The 13212-nt window shown below is 36.3% G+C and overlaps 1 protein-coding gene across 1 annotated transcript in view; it reads right to left on the bottom strand.

The window, feature by feature from the left end:
- Window positions 1–1729: 1729 nt before the first annotated feature.
- Window positions 1730–13212, bottom strand: part of LOC143251613 (reversion-inducing cysteine-rich protein with Kazal motifs-like) — a 93592-nt gene continuing 82109 nt past the window's right edge. The window contains exons 18-22 of the mRNA XM_076502882.1: window positions 13105–13169; window positions 12579–12706; window positions 6703–6870; window positions 3339–3633; window positions 1730–2350 (exon numbers count right to left, since the gene is read on the bottom strand). Of these exons, the coding sequence (XP_076358997.1) occupies window positions 1905–2350; window positions 3339–3633; window positions 6703–6870; window positions 12579–12706; window positions 13105–13169 (1102 nt within the window). The 3' untranslated portion in view covers window positions 1730–1904. The remainder of the gene's footprint in view (window positions 2351–3338; window positions 3634–6702; window positions 6871–12578; window positions 12707–13104; window positions 13170–13212) is intronic.

The following is a 13212-nucleotide window of genomic DNA, read 5'->3' as shown; positions in this document are numbered from 1 at the left end:
GTAGCCCAAAAATTGGCGGTGGGTAGTGATGACTAGCTGCTTTCCCTCTAGTCTTACACTGCTAAATTAGGGACGGCTAGCACAGATAGCCCTCGTGTAGCTTTGCGCGAAATTCAAAACAAACAATCCGGGTTTTTTTAATCTTTTCTGTTCAAAAGTTTTTTGAGTCTTCAAATTCTAACACTAAAAATATAAGTTGGCCAACTGTTTGAATTTGTTTGTTGTGAAAACACGAAATTGTACAATAAACCACCTTTCCGGAGGTCGAACCCTGATTGTTTAGTGTTATAAGCCCTCTACCGCAGAATTATCGGATGGCACACATGAAATAAGTATTTTAAAATGTTCTCGGTGTCGCCCTTCAAAAAGCAGTTATAAGAGCAGGAAACAATATAGCTTTTATTTCTTTGTTTGTCGTTAAGCGCAAAGATATACAATGGATTATCTGTGCGGCAAACACAGTAAGTATCGAAACCCAGTTTTAAACGGTATGAGCTACTGGAGAAATAACTTTGTTGCTGTTTTTAAGTTAAACACAAAGTTAAACAATGAGCTATGCCTATCAGGAATATCGAAACCCAGATTCTAACATTATAAGTCCGCAGACATACCACTGTGCCACTAGGCGGAGTTGCAGATTAGTAACTGCTCTAGGGACTTGTCGTGAATAATTTGTTTGTAGTTAAGCACAAAGATACACAATGAGCTATCTGTGTACTGCATACCACAGCTATTGAAACCCGGATTGTAACGTTACAAGTCCGTAAACATAACGCTGTGCAATTAGGGGGCAGGCAACGTTTTTATTACTTCTGTCTTACGAATGTTTAAAAAGATAGTTCTTTCCATAATTATTGCTATGTCAAGCAATATGGTGATAACATGGTATTTAAAATCGATGAGCTATAAGCAAATTGAAAACTTTTACATACAAAAATCCCCACCAGATTCTCTAACCGATAACCGTAACATTACAAGATGTTTTGTTCATAGATTTGAAACAGAACATTTGAAAAGCGAGAACACTGAAGTTTGGTTTTGAATTTCGCGCGGAGCTTCACGAGGGCTATCTGTGCTAGCTTTTTGTTTGGAAATTTCGCACAAAGCTACTCGAGGGCTATCTGTGCTAGCCGTCTCTAATTTAGCAGTGTAAGACTAGAGGGAAGGCAACTAGTCATCACTACCTACCGCCAACTCTGGGGCTACTCTTTACCAACGAATAGTGGGATTGACCGTCACATTATACACCCCCACGGCTGGGAGGGCGAGCATGTTTAGCGCGACGGGGGCGCGAACCCGCGACCCTCGGATTACGAGTCGCACGCCTTACGCGCTAGGCCATGCCGGGCCGTCTGTGCTAGCCGTTCCTAATTTAGCAGTGTAAGACTAAGCGAGAAGGCAGCCAGTCATCACCATCCACCGCCAACTCCTGGGCTGTTCTTTTACCAACGAATAGTGGAATGTATCGGGACATTATAAAGCCCCCAAGATTAAAAAGACGAGAATATTTGGTGCGACGGGGATTCGAACCAGCGACCTTTAGATTACAAGTCTAGCGCCCTAACCACCTGGAAAATGTATGGATAGGAAAAGAAACACGAAACTATCTGTTTCTAGTGCAATCAGAGATAGGAAATCAATACACGAACGTTCACATCACATTTCATACAGTAAAAGTAATTGTAACACGACTAAAATCAATATCGTTCACATATTCCAACACATAACTGGTTATCTCACCACCTTTACATATAAATTATATATTATATATACAGATAGGTGTATAAAGGAAGGAAATAGTTTTCTTTTTTTTTCAAAGTTTTATTCTATACAAATGTTAACTGTTAGAGTTTTTTTTGGTTTTTTTCCGGGGTCAGAAAGTCACTCTTATCTCTGTCAGGTCACTATACACAAAGTAATAAATGTTGTAAAATTAGCCCACAGAAGAGAGTGGCTGCTGTAAGCTCAGGAACTTGAACGTGGCTGGATGTTAGAGAGCCGACTGTAGCTTCCTCTGGTAGAGGGCCCTCGAGAGAAGCAGCGAGAAACAGAGACAAAGATAAGTCCGTTAAAACAGCAGGGCTGCCCATTTCAACCAATGTCTTTACTTTTTCAGTTTCTTTTACGCAAGCTTCAACTTGTAAAGAAGTGGGAAACGTGGTGACGGGGGTTACTATGACAACCACTTCAGATTCTAAACTAAGAAAGGCAAAGAGGTCGCATTCAGTAACTTTCACGTAACTGCGCAGTCTCTCAGCAATAGCTTGGACAACAACTGGAGTAATTTCTTGCACCGCGCTTAAGATTGTGTCTGCTTGAGATCCGCTGAAAAGGAGAGTGATAACGCCACCTGAAGAAGAAATAATAAAATATTAGACATTGGACTACTATCACTAATCTGTTATTCACTTATTTATTTTTATCTGACAGCGCCAAAACAGAAACTTTATTTTTAAAATGTAGATCTATCGTTACACCATAGTCTCACAAAATTTAACACTTTAATGACGCTTAACGCAGTTACATTTTGTCAGATTTAACTGCCTTTGCCCTGCATTTTTAGCTCAAACAAAAATAATCGTTTTTACGTAACAGCAAAGACGCCGAATCTTTAAATTTCCGTGATATCAACCATGTTTTTTATCACAAGTGTAAAGCTTAAAGATCTCTAATGATACGCCTGCTGTCGGCTTTTATCAGCTGTATCTTTAAAAGGTTTATGTTAACAATGATGATGTAAAACTAATGTAATGAGATATTCCGAAATACAGCAATCAACACTCGCACGTTCCATTTCTATTGTAACCGGATCATTATCTTCAAACAATACATATTATGAAATATTTAATCTGATCACTTTGAGACTGGTTGTTTATTTAAGTTAAGCACAAAGCTACACAATAGGCTATCTGTGCTCTGCCCACTACGATTATCGAAACTCAGTTTCTAGCGGTCTAAGTCTGTATACATACAGCTGTGCCACTGGTAGGCTTAAAGACTGAGATGACAGAAACGTAATTCATGATACTCTTTGCCAATCTCTGTATGCTGGTTGTTAGGACACTTGACTCGCAATTTACGGGTCTCAATTTCGAATGCTGTCACTGAACATGCACACCCTTTCAGCCATATGGACACTATAATGTTACGGTCAGTCCCACTTTTTATTGGAAAAAGAGTAGCCAAAGAGATGGCGTGGGGTGGTGTTAATTAGGTCCCCTCCCTCTACTCTATCGCTTTTAGATTAAGGACGGCTAGTGCAGATAGCCCTCGAGTAGCCTAGCGCATTTTGCAACGACTATCCTGATAAAAACATTATGCATTAGACTAACTCTCACCACAGACAGGACAGCAGCCACCTGGCGGAACAACACCTGTGCAATGAGGTGATAATTTTGGACAATGAACACCACTACAACCAAAGTCTCTAATTTTGTTTCCTGCAACACAAAAAAAAAAATAATAGACGTAACTTATAGGATAAACTCTGAAAATTGTGTGATTACAAAAAGTTAATTTAGTCTTCAAAAATGTCTCTGTTTCTACTTTACTTCCAAAGCTCCTTATCAATTCTACGCCTGTTACTATGGTATGTACATTTCTGATCCTTACTATTCTACAATTACTGTAACACTAACAGAGACCAGAAAAACATTTGCGATCAAATTAATATCTTTATTACTTACACCACTTCTTTAAATGCAAGTTTTCTAGAATAATATGACAGAATTCTAACCACAGGGACCGAAATCTATTGGGTTCGCTTGTTTTAGGCCTAACGTTAGTTAAGCCTTTATGAAGTACAGCTCACATTAAATAAAGGGGAAACGCTGCAACTCAGTGATGTCGAGAAATCCACTTGTTGAGAAATTTATATGCAAAAAACGGCTCGTTTGGGTTGAGAAAATATTTTACCTAGAAGAGCGAACAACGTTTCGACCTTCTTCGGTCATCGTCAGGTTCACAAAGAAAGAGGTAACTGACCGGAAGCTGACCACATGTTTGAAAGGGGTTGTGTAACTGAGTGTCGGAATGTAGAGGGCGGTATTAGATATTTGAATATTATAATTTTATTTATTTTATTATATTAATATAGGTATAAAGGCGTTCCTTTATATTGGTTTATTTTGGGTTTAAGTTGTTGTATAAGTAAGGCTTCTTTAATTTTGCGTTTGTTTATGTTTGTTTCTTTATTTAGAATTTGAGTGTTTTCTATGGTTATGTTGTGTTTATTTGACTTGCAGTGTTCGAAAACGTGTGAAGGTGACTTTTTATGTTCTTTGAATCTGGTTTCCATTTTTCTACTTGTTTCTCCAATATAGAAGTCGTGGCAGTTATCACATTGTATTTTATAAATAATGTTGGTGTGGTGTTTGTCAGTGTAGTTTTCACATTGTATAGACCTCAGTTTTGTGCCTGGTTTTTGAATAAATTTGGTATTAACTGGAATGTCATATTTTGTTACTAGTTTTAGCCAAATGTTGGTTATTTGTTTGCTGATGTCAGGAATATATGGTATACAGCTGTATATGGTTTCGTGATTTTTTGATTCGTGAGATATATTAGTAAATATAATAACATAAATAAAATTATATATTCAAATATCTAATACCGCCCTCTACATTCCGACACTCAGTTACACAACCCCTTTCAAACATGTGGTCAGCTTCCGGTCAGTTACCTCTTTCTTTGTGAACCTGACGATGACCGAAGAAGGTCGAAACGTTGTTCGCTCTTCTATGTAAAATATTTTCTCAACCCAAACGAGCCGTTTTTGCATATAAACGCTGCAACTGTTAGAAGTTAACAATAAATCTAAAATAAAATTATTTCTAGTTGGTTCCTTAACCAATTGGTGAAGAAGTCCATTTTGAAAAGTTTCCAGAAACCTTTCCCTCTCATGGTTTGACTCTAGCATTCCCTACTCAATGTCTGAAATTAAAATCACCTATAATTATGGCTATAATAACAATTGAAATTATCTCACCATACAGTTTCTCACAAATTTAATCAGTTTCATCTGGTGGTCTGTAACAAATTTCTGCTAAGAGTTTTTCCCTTGTTATCCACTAAGAAAAACGGAAGTTGATTAAATCTCCTTGCTATTATCCTTAATGTAATATTCCCAACTTCAACAGGATATAACTCTCATTTTGCGTATAAAATAACTCCAGCCTCTTTCTTTACTACTTTGTCACTATTAAATAACCTATAACCATTTATTTAAAAGAAATATGTCATCAAAATCATCCACATTTAACCTTGTTTCAGCTATTTCCATTATATCAAAATTTTCTATTTCTACCAGTGCCCTAAACTCATCTATTTTATTCCTTATACTTCTAACATTACAACAGTAACAATTAAGCCTATTATTATTACTAATTTTACATTGATTTCCAATGCTAAACTCTCCTATACATCTCAAAAATAGTTTCATTTAGCTTATCTTTGTCCCCATCACTGTCTGGTCCTAGTTTAAAATTTCCCTTACAACTGAGTTAATAGCCCTGACAAACATCCAGACCTTTTTCTACTTAAATGTAAACTATCCATTCCAAAAAAAAAAACCCTCCTCCCACTGAACTGATCCTACAAATCCAACCAGCTAACCTGCTCTGCTGTTCCTTACATATTAATTTCAGCCTAACAGTTAACCCTAATGACCTACTCAAACTTTCATCTCTACAATTAATTCTTGGCATTGTTCCTGACACAATTAATTTATAGCCTTTGGCTTTAAATGCTTTAATCGATCCCTTGTAACTAATTAATTATCTCCTGTGACTTGCTCTTCCCTATAACTTTAGCTCCTACGTTTACAACGAAAACTACATTGTTGCTAGTTCTCTTCATTATACGTTTCTCTGTCAGTTATGTTTTCCGTGTCCCAGCGTAGCATAATCTAACTCTTTTTTTTCCTTATTTACCCCACAGTATCCCGTGTCAAGGAGTCACCTATAACTATAAACTTTTTAAATTTATAATCAATATTCTCTCTTCCTTTTGCTTTACCTCTTCCCCAAAGTTCCTCATCTACATAAGCCTGTGGCTGAAATCTGTTGATCAATACATTAAGGTCTTCACAATTAAGTTCACTACTGTTAACCCTAATACTGCCCTTTCTAACAATATTTAATACACTACTTTTTAGAAGTCTTTTTACCAGGTACACATGGATCATGCAATTATTTTGTAGTTTCAGTCACAATATAGTGACTCTGGCCATAAATTACACTGTTTATATGTAGTTTTATTGCACGTATTTAAACAAAAATTATATACACGAGGAAAGGATGAATTGAAACAAAGTTTCTTTTCTAAAAACGAAACACAGATTCTTAGGGGTTTAAGAATTTGTATGGCGTAGCCTAATAATTAGCATGCCCCGGCTGTTAATCTGAAGATTCATGGTTCCCATCCTAATGCCACAGAAACTCACTCCGCACTTTAGGATCGTGTTTGCAGTATACAAGTGACGGTGAAATCTCACATATTTGGTTTTAATAAAATCAGCCCAAGAGTTGGCAGAGGGTGTTCCTTACTAGCTGTCTAGTCTATCAATTCAAAAGTAGGGTGGCTGTGTGCAAATGCTTCTTACGTAGCTTGTGCAAAAATCTGGTACAAATGAATAATTAGGGTTAGCACACCATAGCTTTCCAGCAGGGCCAAATTTCGAACAAATAAATCAACCCGTGCCTACGAAATATAAAAACAACCAATGAATAGCAATAACTGACGCCTAAAAGTGCCCACAGTTACACAAGGTCCAGTGTAGTCCACCGTAGAGTGGTCAGCCCATGCTGCACATTCGCTTTGGTATGTTTCTCCACTGTGTCCACATACTAAACCCAGAAGAGTGCAACGTTCCTGTAAAGGAAACAAATATTCTTCCTAAGTATAACACATTGTATTCTGACAATTGGGGTAACTTATAATTTCTGTCAACATTTCTGTTGTATTTCTTTAACATTAATTAACTTTATAAATTTTGCAACAATAATATGGTTTCATTATTAAACAGTAAACAGCATGGAAGAATTTAAATCAGTTTTGATATAATATCTTAACTTCCCAAATAATAATAGTAACGTTTTTATTGTTTCCCGAACAATAAGGGTTCTTTTTAAAACATTTTCTGACTTCATTGCCAAGATGTCCCTTCAGCATGTACTACAAATTTTGAAAAAAATAACAAAACATCCCCAAAAACCTAATTTTACTGTTATTACAAGTCTTTTTGTCCTATTTATTAAAAAGTATTGTTTTATCTCTTCAATATTCTGTGTAAAGGATTGTGGTAATAATAAACAAAGACTGGTAGGTTTGGACTACAAAGCAACTATGCTATTGGACGAATGATAAGAATGTGTAAAGAAATTCAGTACGTTTGAATCACTTCACAATAACTTCATGCGTTTCTTTAAGTGATAACATAACAGACTGCCCAATGAAGGTTGTTTGGCTAAAACACGAACCACCCAAATATTTCTCTTTCACGGCGAAAATAACCGTTCCTTTGATTTTGTTTGTTGCATTTGTCACCAATCAAAAAAGGAAGAGAACATAGAATCAGCCTTGTATGGTCTGATTGATGGTTAAGGCACTGGACTCGTAATCTAAGGGTCGCGGGTTCGAATCCCCGTCACGCCAAACATGTTCGCCCTTTCAGCCGTGGGGGCGTTGTAATGTGACGGTCAATTCCACTATTCGTTGGTAAAGGAGTAGCCCAAGAGTTGGCGGTGGATGGTGATGACTAGCTGCCTTCCCACTAGTCTTATACTGCTAAATTAGGGACGGCTAGCGCAGATAGCCCTCGTGTAGCTTTGCGCGAAATTCAAAACAACCAAACAAACAAAACCATAAAATCCACACTTTAGTCAGAGTGAGATACAAGACAGGCGTGTTTTTCGTGATTTCTAAAACAAAAGACTGATAGTAGGCTCCCTCGACCATAAAGGAATAAAAGCTAAATTTTTCTAGCTGGGCGAACGACAAAACTTACAATAGTTACATCCAAAAGGAGGAAAAAAATCAAAATTCACCACAAAAAGAAAAAAACACTAAGTAGTAACATATTGCAAAAAACAAAGACTGTATAATACTCGGTGATAGCTGAAGGTATACCAGATCAGTACAATCAACCTCTACTTGGGATAGGTCAAACGCTGCAAACCGCAAGCTTCTATTGTTAGTATCAAGCGTTGGCCCAGAGGCGGTGTCCTTTTTCGAGAACAGCCCCCAGTAGCACAGTGGTATATCTGCGGACTTATACACTACAAACCGGGTTTCGATACCCGTGGTGGGCAGAGCACAGATAGGCCATTGTGTAGCTTTGTGCTTAATTCAAAAACAAACAAAAACAAAACAAACTTTTCGAGGACAAGAGGCTGCTGACCTAAATAGACTATTGAGGGAATAACCGGCAGACGCTTTTAAACCTGGTAAAATCAAAATTCACCTACCAGGCAGTAAGCTGCAGCCTAAATCCACAGTCGTAAGAGGGGTTCACCAAACTATAAGTCCTTGCACCATTACACAAGCACTGGACGAACAAAATATACCACACACAAATATACAACGAATAATTTCCCAAAAAACACAAGCACCTACAAATTTAATACGAATTGACATGAATAACAACTACAACACACAAAACCTCATAAATAATGGAATAATGCTTTGGTATCAAAGCTACCAAGTTAAACAATTAAAAACTCCGGTAATTGTAACCCAGTGCTACAATTATCTAAGATATGGGCACGTTTCTGCGCATGTCTAGCAACACCGAGGTGCTGCGGCTATGGCAGGGAACACCATATCTCTCAATGCAAAAAGGAACAAGAAACACCTAAATGCTGTAACTGTGGACAAACCCACAAAACAAATTACAAAGGATGTGACAAATACAAACAAATAAAACAACGTATATATCACATAAGAACAACAATGACAGAACAGGAACAACCTAACACAAGTACGCAACAGACACAACAACAGAAGTTAGCAAAACATCTAAAACAACGTATGCACAAATATTAAAAAGAAACAAAACAGCAAGAACAAAGTAATATTACACAAGAAAATAACATTTCAATACAAACACAAAAATTACAAGAAAACAATACTTCGCTCCAAGAAACAAACGCTAACACACCTGTCAAAACAAGCCTATTGACTACCATATTCAAAGATATAATCACAGAATTTATAACATAATACACAAAACCAAATAAAACAACCAACTATATTGATACGATAATCAACATCCTGAGAAAACACGTAATAACAACACTTACAGGACACCTACTGACAACACAAAGTTCACAGTGTGTATAACAACATCCAAGGTGCGATAGCTTCCAATGAAAATAAGATCGAAGACCTTAAACAAGAAACTAAACCCCACATTATAACAGTAAGCGAAGCTTCAATTTACAACAGCAATAGATTTAAGATATCAAATTACATAACAATAAGGAAAGACAGAATAAACAAAAACGATGAAAATAGAGGCGTAATGATGCTATATAAAATAGATATATCAGTCACAGAAATCAGTATGAGCAGTAATAACGAACATGTTACTGTGGATATTCTGTTAGTAAATACAACAAACGTGACAATAGCAGGAATATACTGTTCACCACATAAGTAACTAGACATAGCATCACTCAACAACATCTTTTCCCACAACCATAACCCTATAGTCATTGGAGATCTTAACAGTAAAGATGTTAACTTTGGATGCAACTACACAAACAATAACACTATGTAACACAAATTTTGCTCCTAACACCAGTGACATACTAGATTTGTGTCTTAGCACACACAATATGAGCTAGAAGCTAATAAAATTTCAGGTAGGAAATGATGTTGATAGCGACCATTTACTAATATATTGCGTCTTCGATCTCACCCCCCATAAAAATACAACCTACAGAAATGATAAACTCGATTAGAATAAAACAAATTTGCAACACTATAAAAAAGAATTAGACAATCAGTCACCTAATGACGTTATAGAAAAAGTAAAAAATCATACTGAACTGGACAACTACTGTCAAACAATAACGGAGTGCCTTCAAAAAGCAGCCAATAAAACAACACCATAAAACAACAAATAACACATGGAAACCCAATACCCAAATAATTACCCTAATCAAAAAACGAAGACAATTAAGAAGACAATTCATAATAACAAGAGACAGAAAAACAAAAACACAAATAAACAATATAAGAAATCACATCAGAGAACAAATAAAACTACAAAAACAAGATAAATGGGGCAATTTCTGCTCAACATTAAACGATAAAACGACGATTCAGCTGTAAAGAAATATCCTGCACTTGAACACAAATAAATACAAAGCCGAAACTTTCAAAGACCAACTACAGAATACATTTAAAACATACTGATTCAGATATGAATACTTATTTTTACAACAAAGTCACAAATTATATACTAAACAATAAAGAACAATTTGAACCAATTTTCCAACAAGTATATCTGAAACAAACACAAGACACATAACAAACTATGAAGACACGATCCTGACGTAAGAAATATTCATACATGAACTTCTTGAACCAATAAAAAACAAAACAACTCTCCGGATGAAGATGAGATACAAGTCATCCTCCTAAAATAAAAGGGCACTCTGAAATTGTTTGACCATCTAAAAGCACTTTTTAACTTATCACTATCCTCAGGATACATACCAGTTTTTTTGGAAGCTTGCTAATATATTAATGTTCCATAAGGAAGAAAAGCCAGCAGATAAACCTAATAGCTACTGACCAATCAGCCTGACCAGCTGTATAGGAAAAATTCTTGAAAGAATAATCAGTAACAGACTCTACACATTCTTGGAGATAAGATCAAAATCATCAGAAGAACAAAATGGATTCAGAAAATTTAGACAAACAACCGACCACTTAGTCGGACTAACTGAAGAGATAATAGTTTTAACAAAAAACAATGCACTGTCGCCTGCTTTCTTGACGTTGAGAAAGCATTTGATACTGTATGGCACGATAATCTAAGGTTCCGTATGAATGAAATGGAACTACCGCGTGGAATTATTCGCTGGTTATCTAACTTTTTTAGAAAACAGAAAAATGTAATCTCAGTATTTTACTCCAGAAGCTGGTGTCTCTCAGGGAGGGGTTGTTAGTCCTATACCCTTCATCATGTATGTAAACAATATGCCATTGAAGGATCCTAATCATGGAATCTCTTCACAGTTCGCTGATGATGTGGCAGTCTGAAAAAGTGCTGCAAAACCAACAATAGCAGCCACTAACATACAACCGCAACTAAACAGAACGAGTGAATACTGTCAAAAATACAGAACAAAAATAAGCACAGTAAAAACACAACTTGTCGTCTTTACAAAGCTGACAAAATACAAAAACTACATCCTGAAATATACATGAATGGAACACTACTTCAGACTGCCACATCGGCAAAATTTCCAGGTCTAACCTATGACTCAAAATTAACATCGATAAACCATGTAAACGAAATCAAAAGTCTGGCGAAGAACCAACTATGCTAAGAGTCTGGTAAGAACAGTAGAGCATCAATAGACAACATACTAAAAATTTACAAAACATATATTAGACCAGTAATTAACTATGCAGCTCCAGCTTGGATTACTGTAAGTGACAAAACAATTAAAACCAAACTACAAGCAATACAAAACACACTCCTCACAACATCATATAGAGTTCCCAGAGAAACATCATCTAAATTCATACACAAACATACCAACCATACCAGATGGGCTCCTACATAGTACAATAACGTATATTGATAAAAAATGGATGAAAAATGAATTATTATGCAAACTAGATATGTGCCTCATACATGATGAAGTTAGTCCTAAACACCTCTCCACGGTCAATATATATTTTAAACATAAAAATAAATAAATAAATTAATAACATATAAGGGAGGGGAAAAAAGGCCACCATCAGACTAGACTTCCTACTTATAGGGCAAAATAATATCTGTAAATGTATACCAGTACATGGACATTGCCCTGAAAAGGGTCGGAGAAACTCAGCTCACTCTGATTCTAAAGCAGTACTAACACCGACCAACACTGCATGACCATATAAGTAAAGGAAGGAGGAAGAGGTCAAAGAGCACTTGACCCTCCAAGGTACATATGATACCCAAATCTCCAGAGAAAGAGATAGAATCTAGTTGGCTCAAACAAGGTGAGGCCCGGCATGGCGAGGTGGTTAAGGCACTCGATTCGTAATTTAACATGTTCGCCTTTTCAGCCGTGGGGGCGTTGTAATGTTACGGTCAGTCCCACCATTCGTTGGTAAAAGAGTAGCCCAAGAGTTGGCGGTGGGAGATGACGACTAGCTGTCTTCCCTCTAGTCTCACGCTGCTAAATTAGGAACGGCTAGCGCAGATTGACCTCGTGTAGCTTTGCGCGAAATTCAAAATAAACAAACAAACAAACAAACAAAACCATAGAATCAAGTTGACTCCAAAAATGTGACATAAGCAACAGAACCGTTCACTTGAAAACAAGTAAAGCGAGTAAGAAAAAACTTACCAAGCACTTCCCGTGATAAGCTAGAATTTTCTTCTTTTTTAACAACCAACACAGGTTTAAATGTTCATTATTCTCACTATCACACACTGGAGAGATAGACAACCCACTGCAATCTGTACGAGATGAAACTGGGGAAAGAATACGTAAAAAACATGTTCAATTTGTTTTGTTTATTACGTACTTAGGAAATAAAAGTTGTATTTCTTATTTCAATAATTTTATCACTCCATTCATTATGTATTTCACTATCTCGAATAGCCTCGCAAAAGTTCGAACAGCTTTAACATGTAAGTTGAAATTTTTACGAAACTGATGAACGTGAAATAATTACTTTCACGATTGAAACTTTATTCTCGTGAACATTTTAATGTATGCGTAAATAATTCACTGGTCTTAATAATGGAATGTTTTGTTCTCTAAAATATCACTTATAAATTTTTCAGTGCATGAGAGAACTAACTACACGTTATAAAATTAATAGCCTACTAGACGTGAAGTCCATATATATTTAAACAGCATAGCTTACCACATTCGTACTGGCTACATTTCTGATGTCTGTAATTTAGACATACTCTTGGTTTACGAACACACCTGTTATAAAAACGTGTACATGAAATTCAAGATTAATTTTATA

Source organism: Tachypleus tridentatus, chromosome 6 (genome assembly GCF_004210375.1).
Source record: "Tachypleus tridentatus isolate NWPU-2018 chromosome 6, ASM421037v1, whole genome shotgun sequence".
NCBI classification, from domain to species: Eukaryota; Metazoa; Arthropoda; class Merostomata; order Xiphosura; family Limulidae; genus Tachypleus; species Tachypleus tridentatus.
This window is presented reverse-complemented; position numbering and strand designations above follow the sequence as displayed.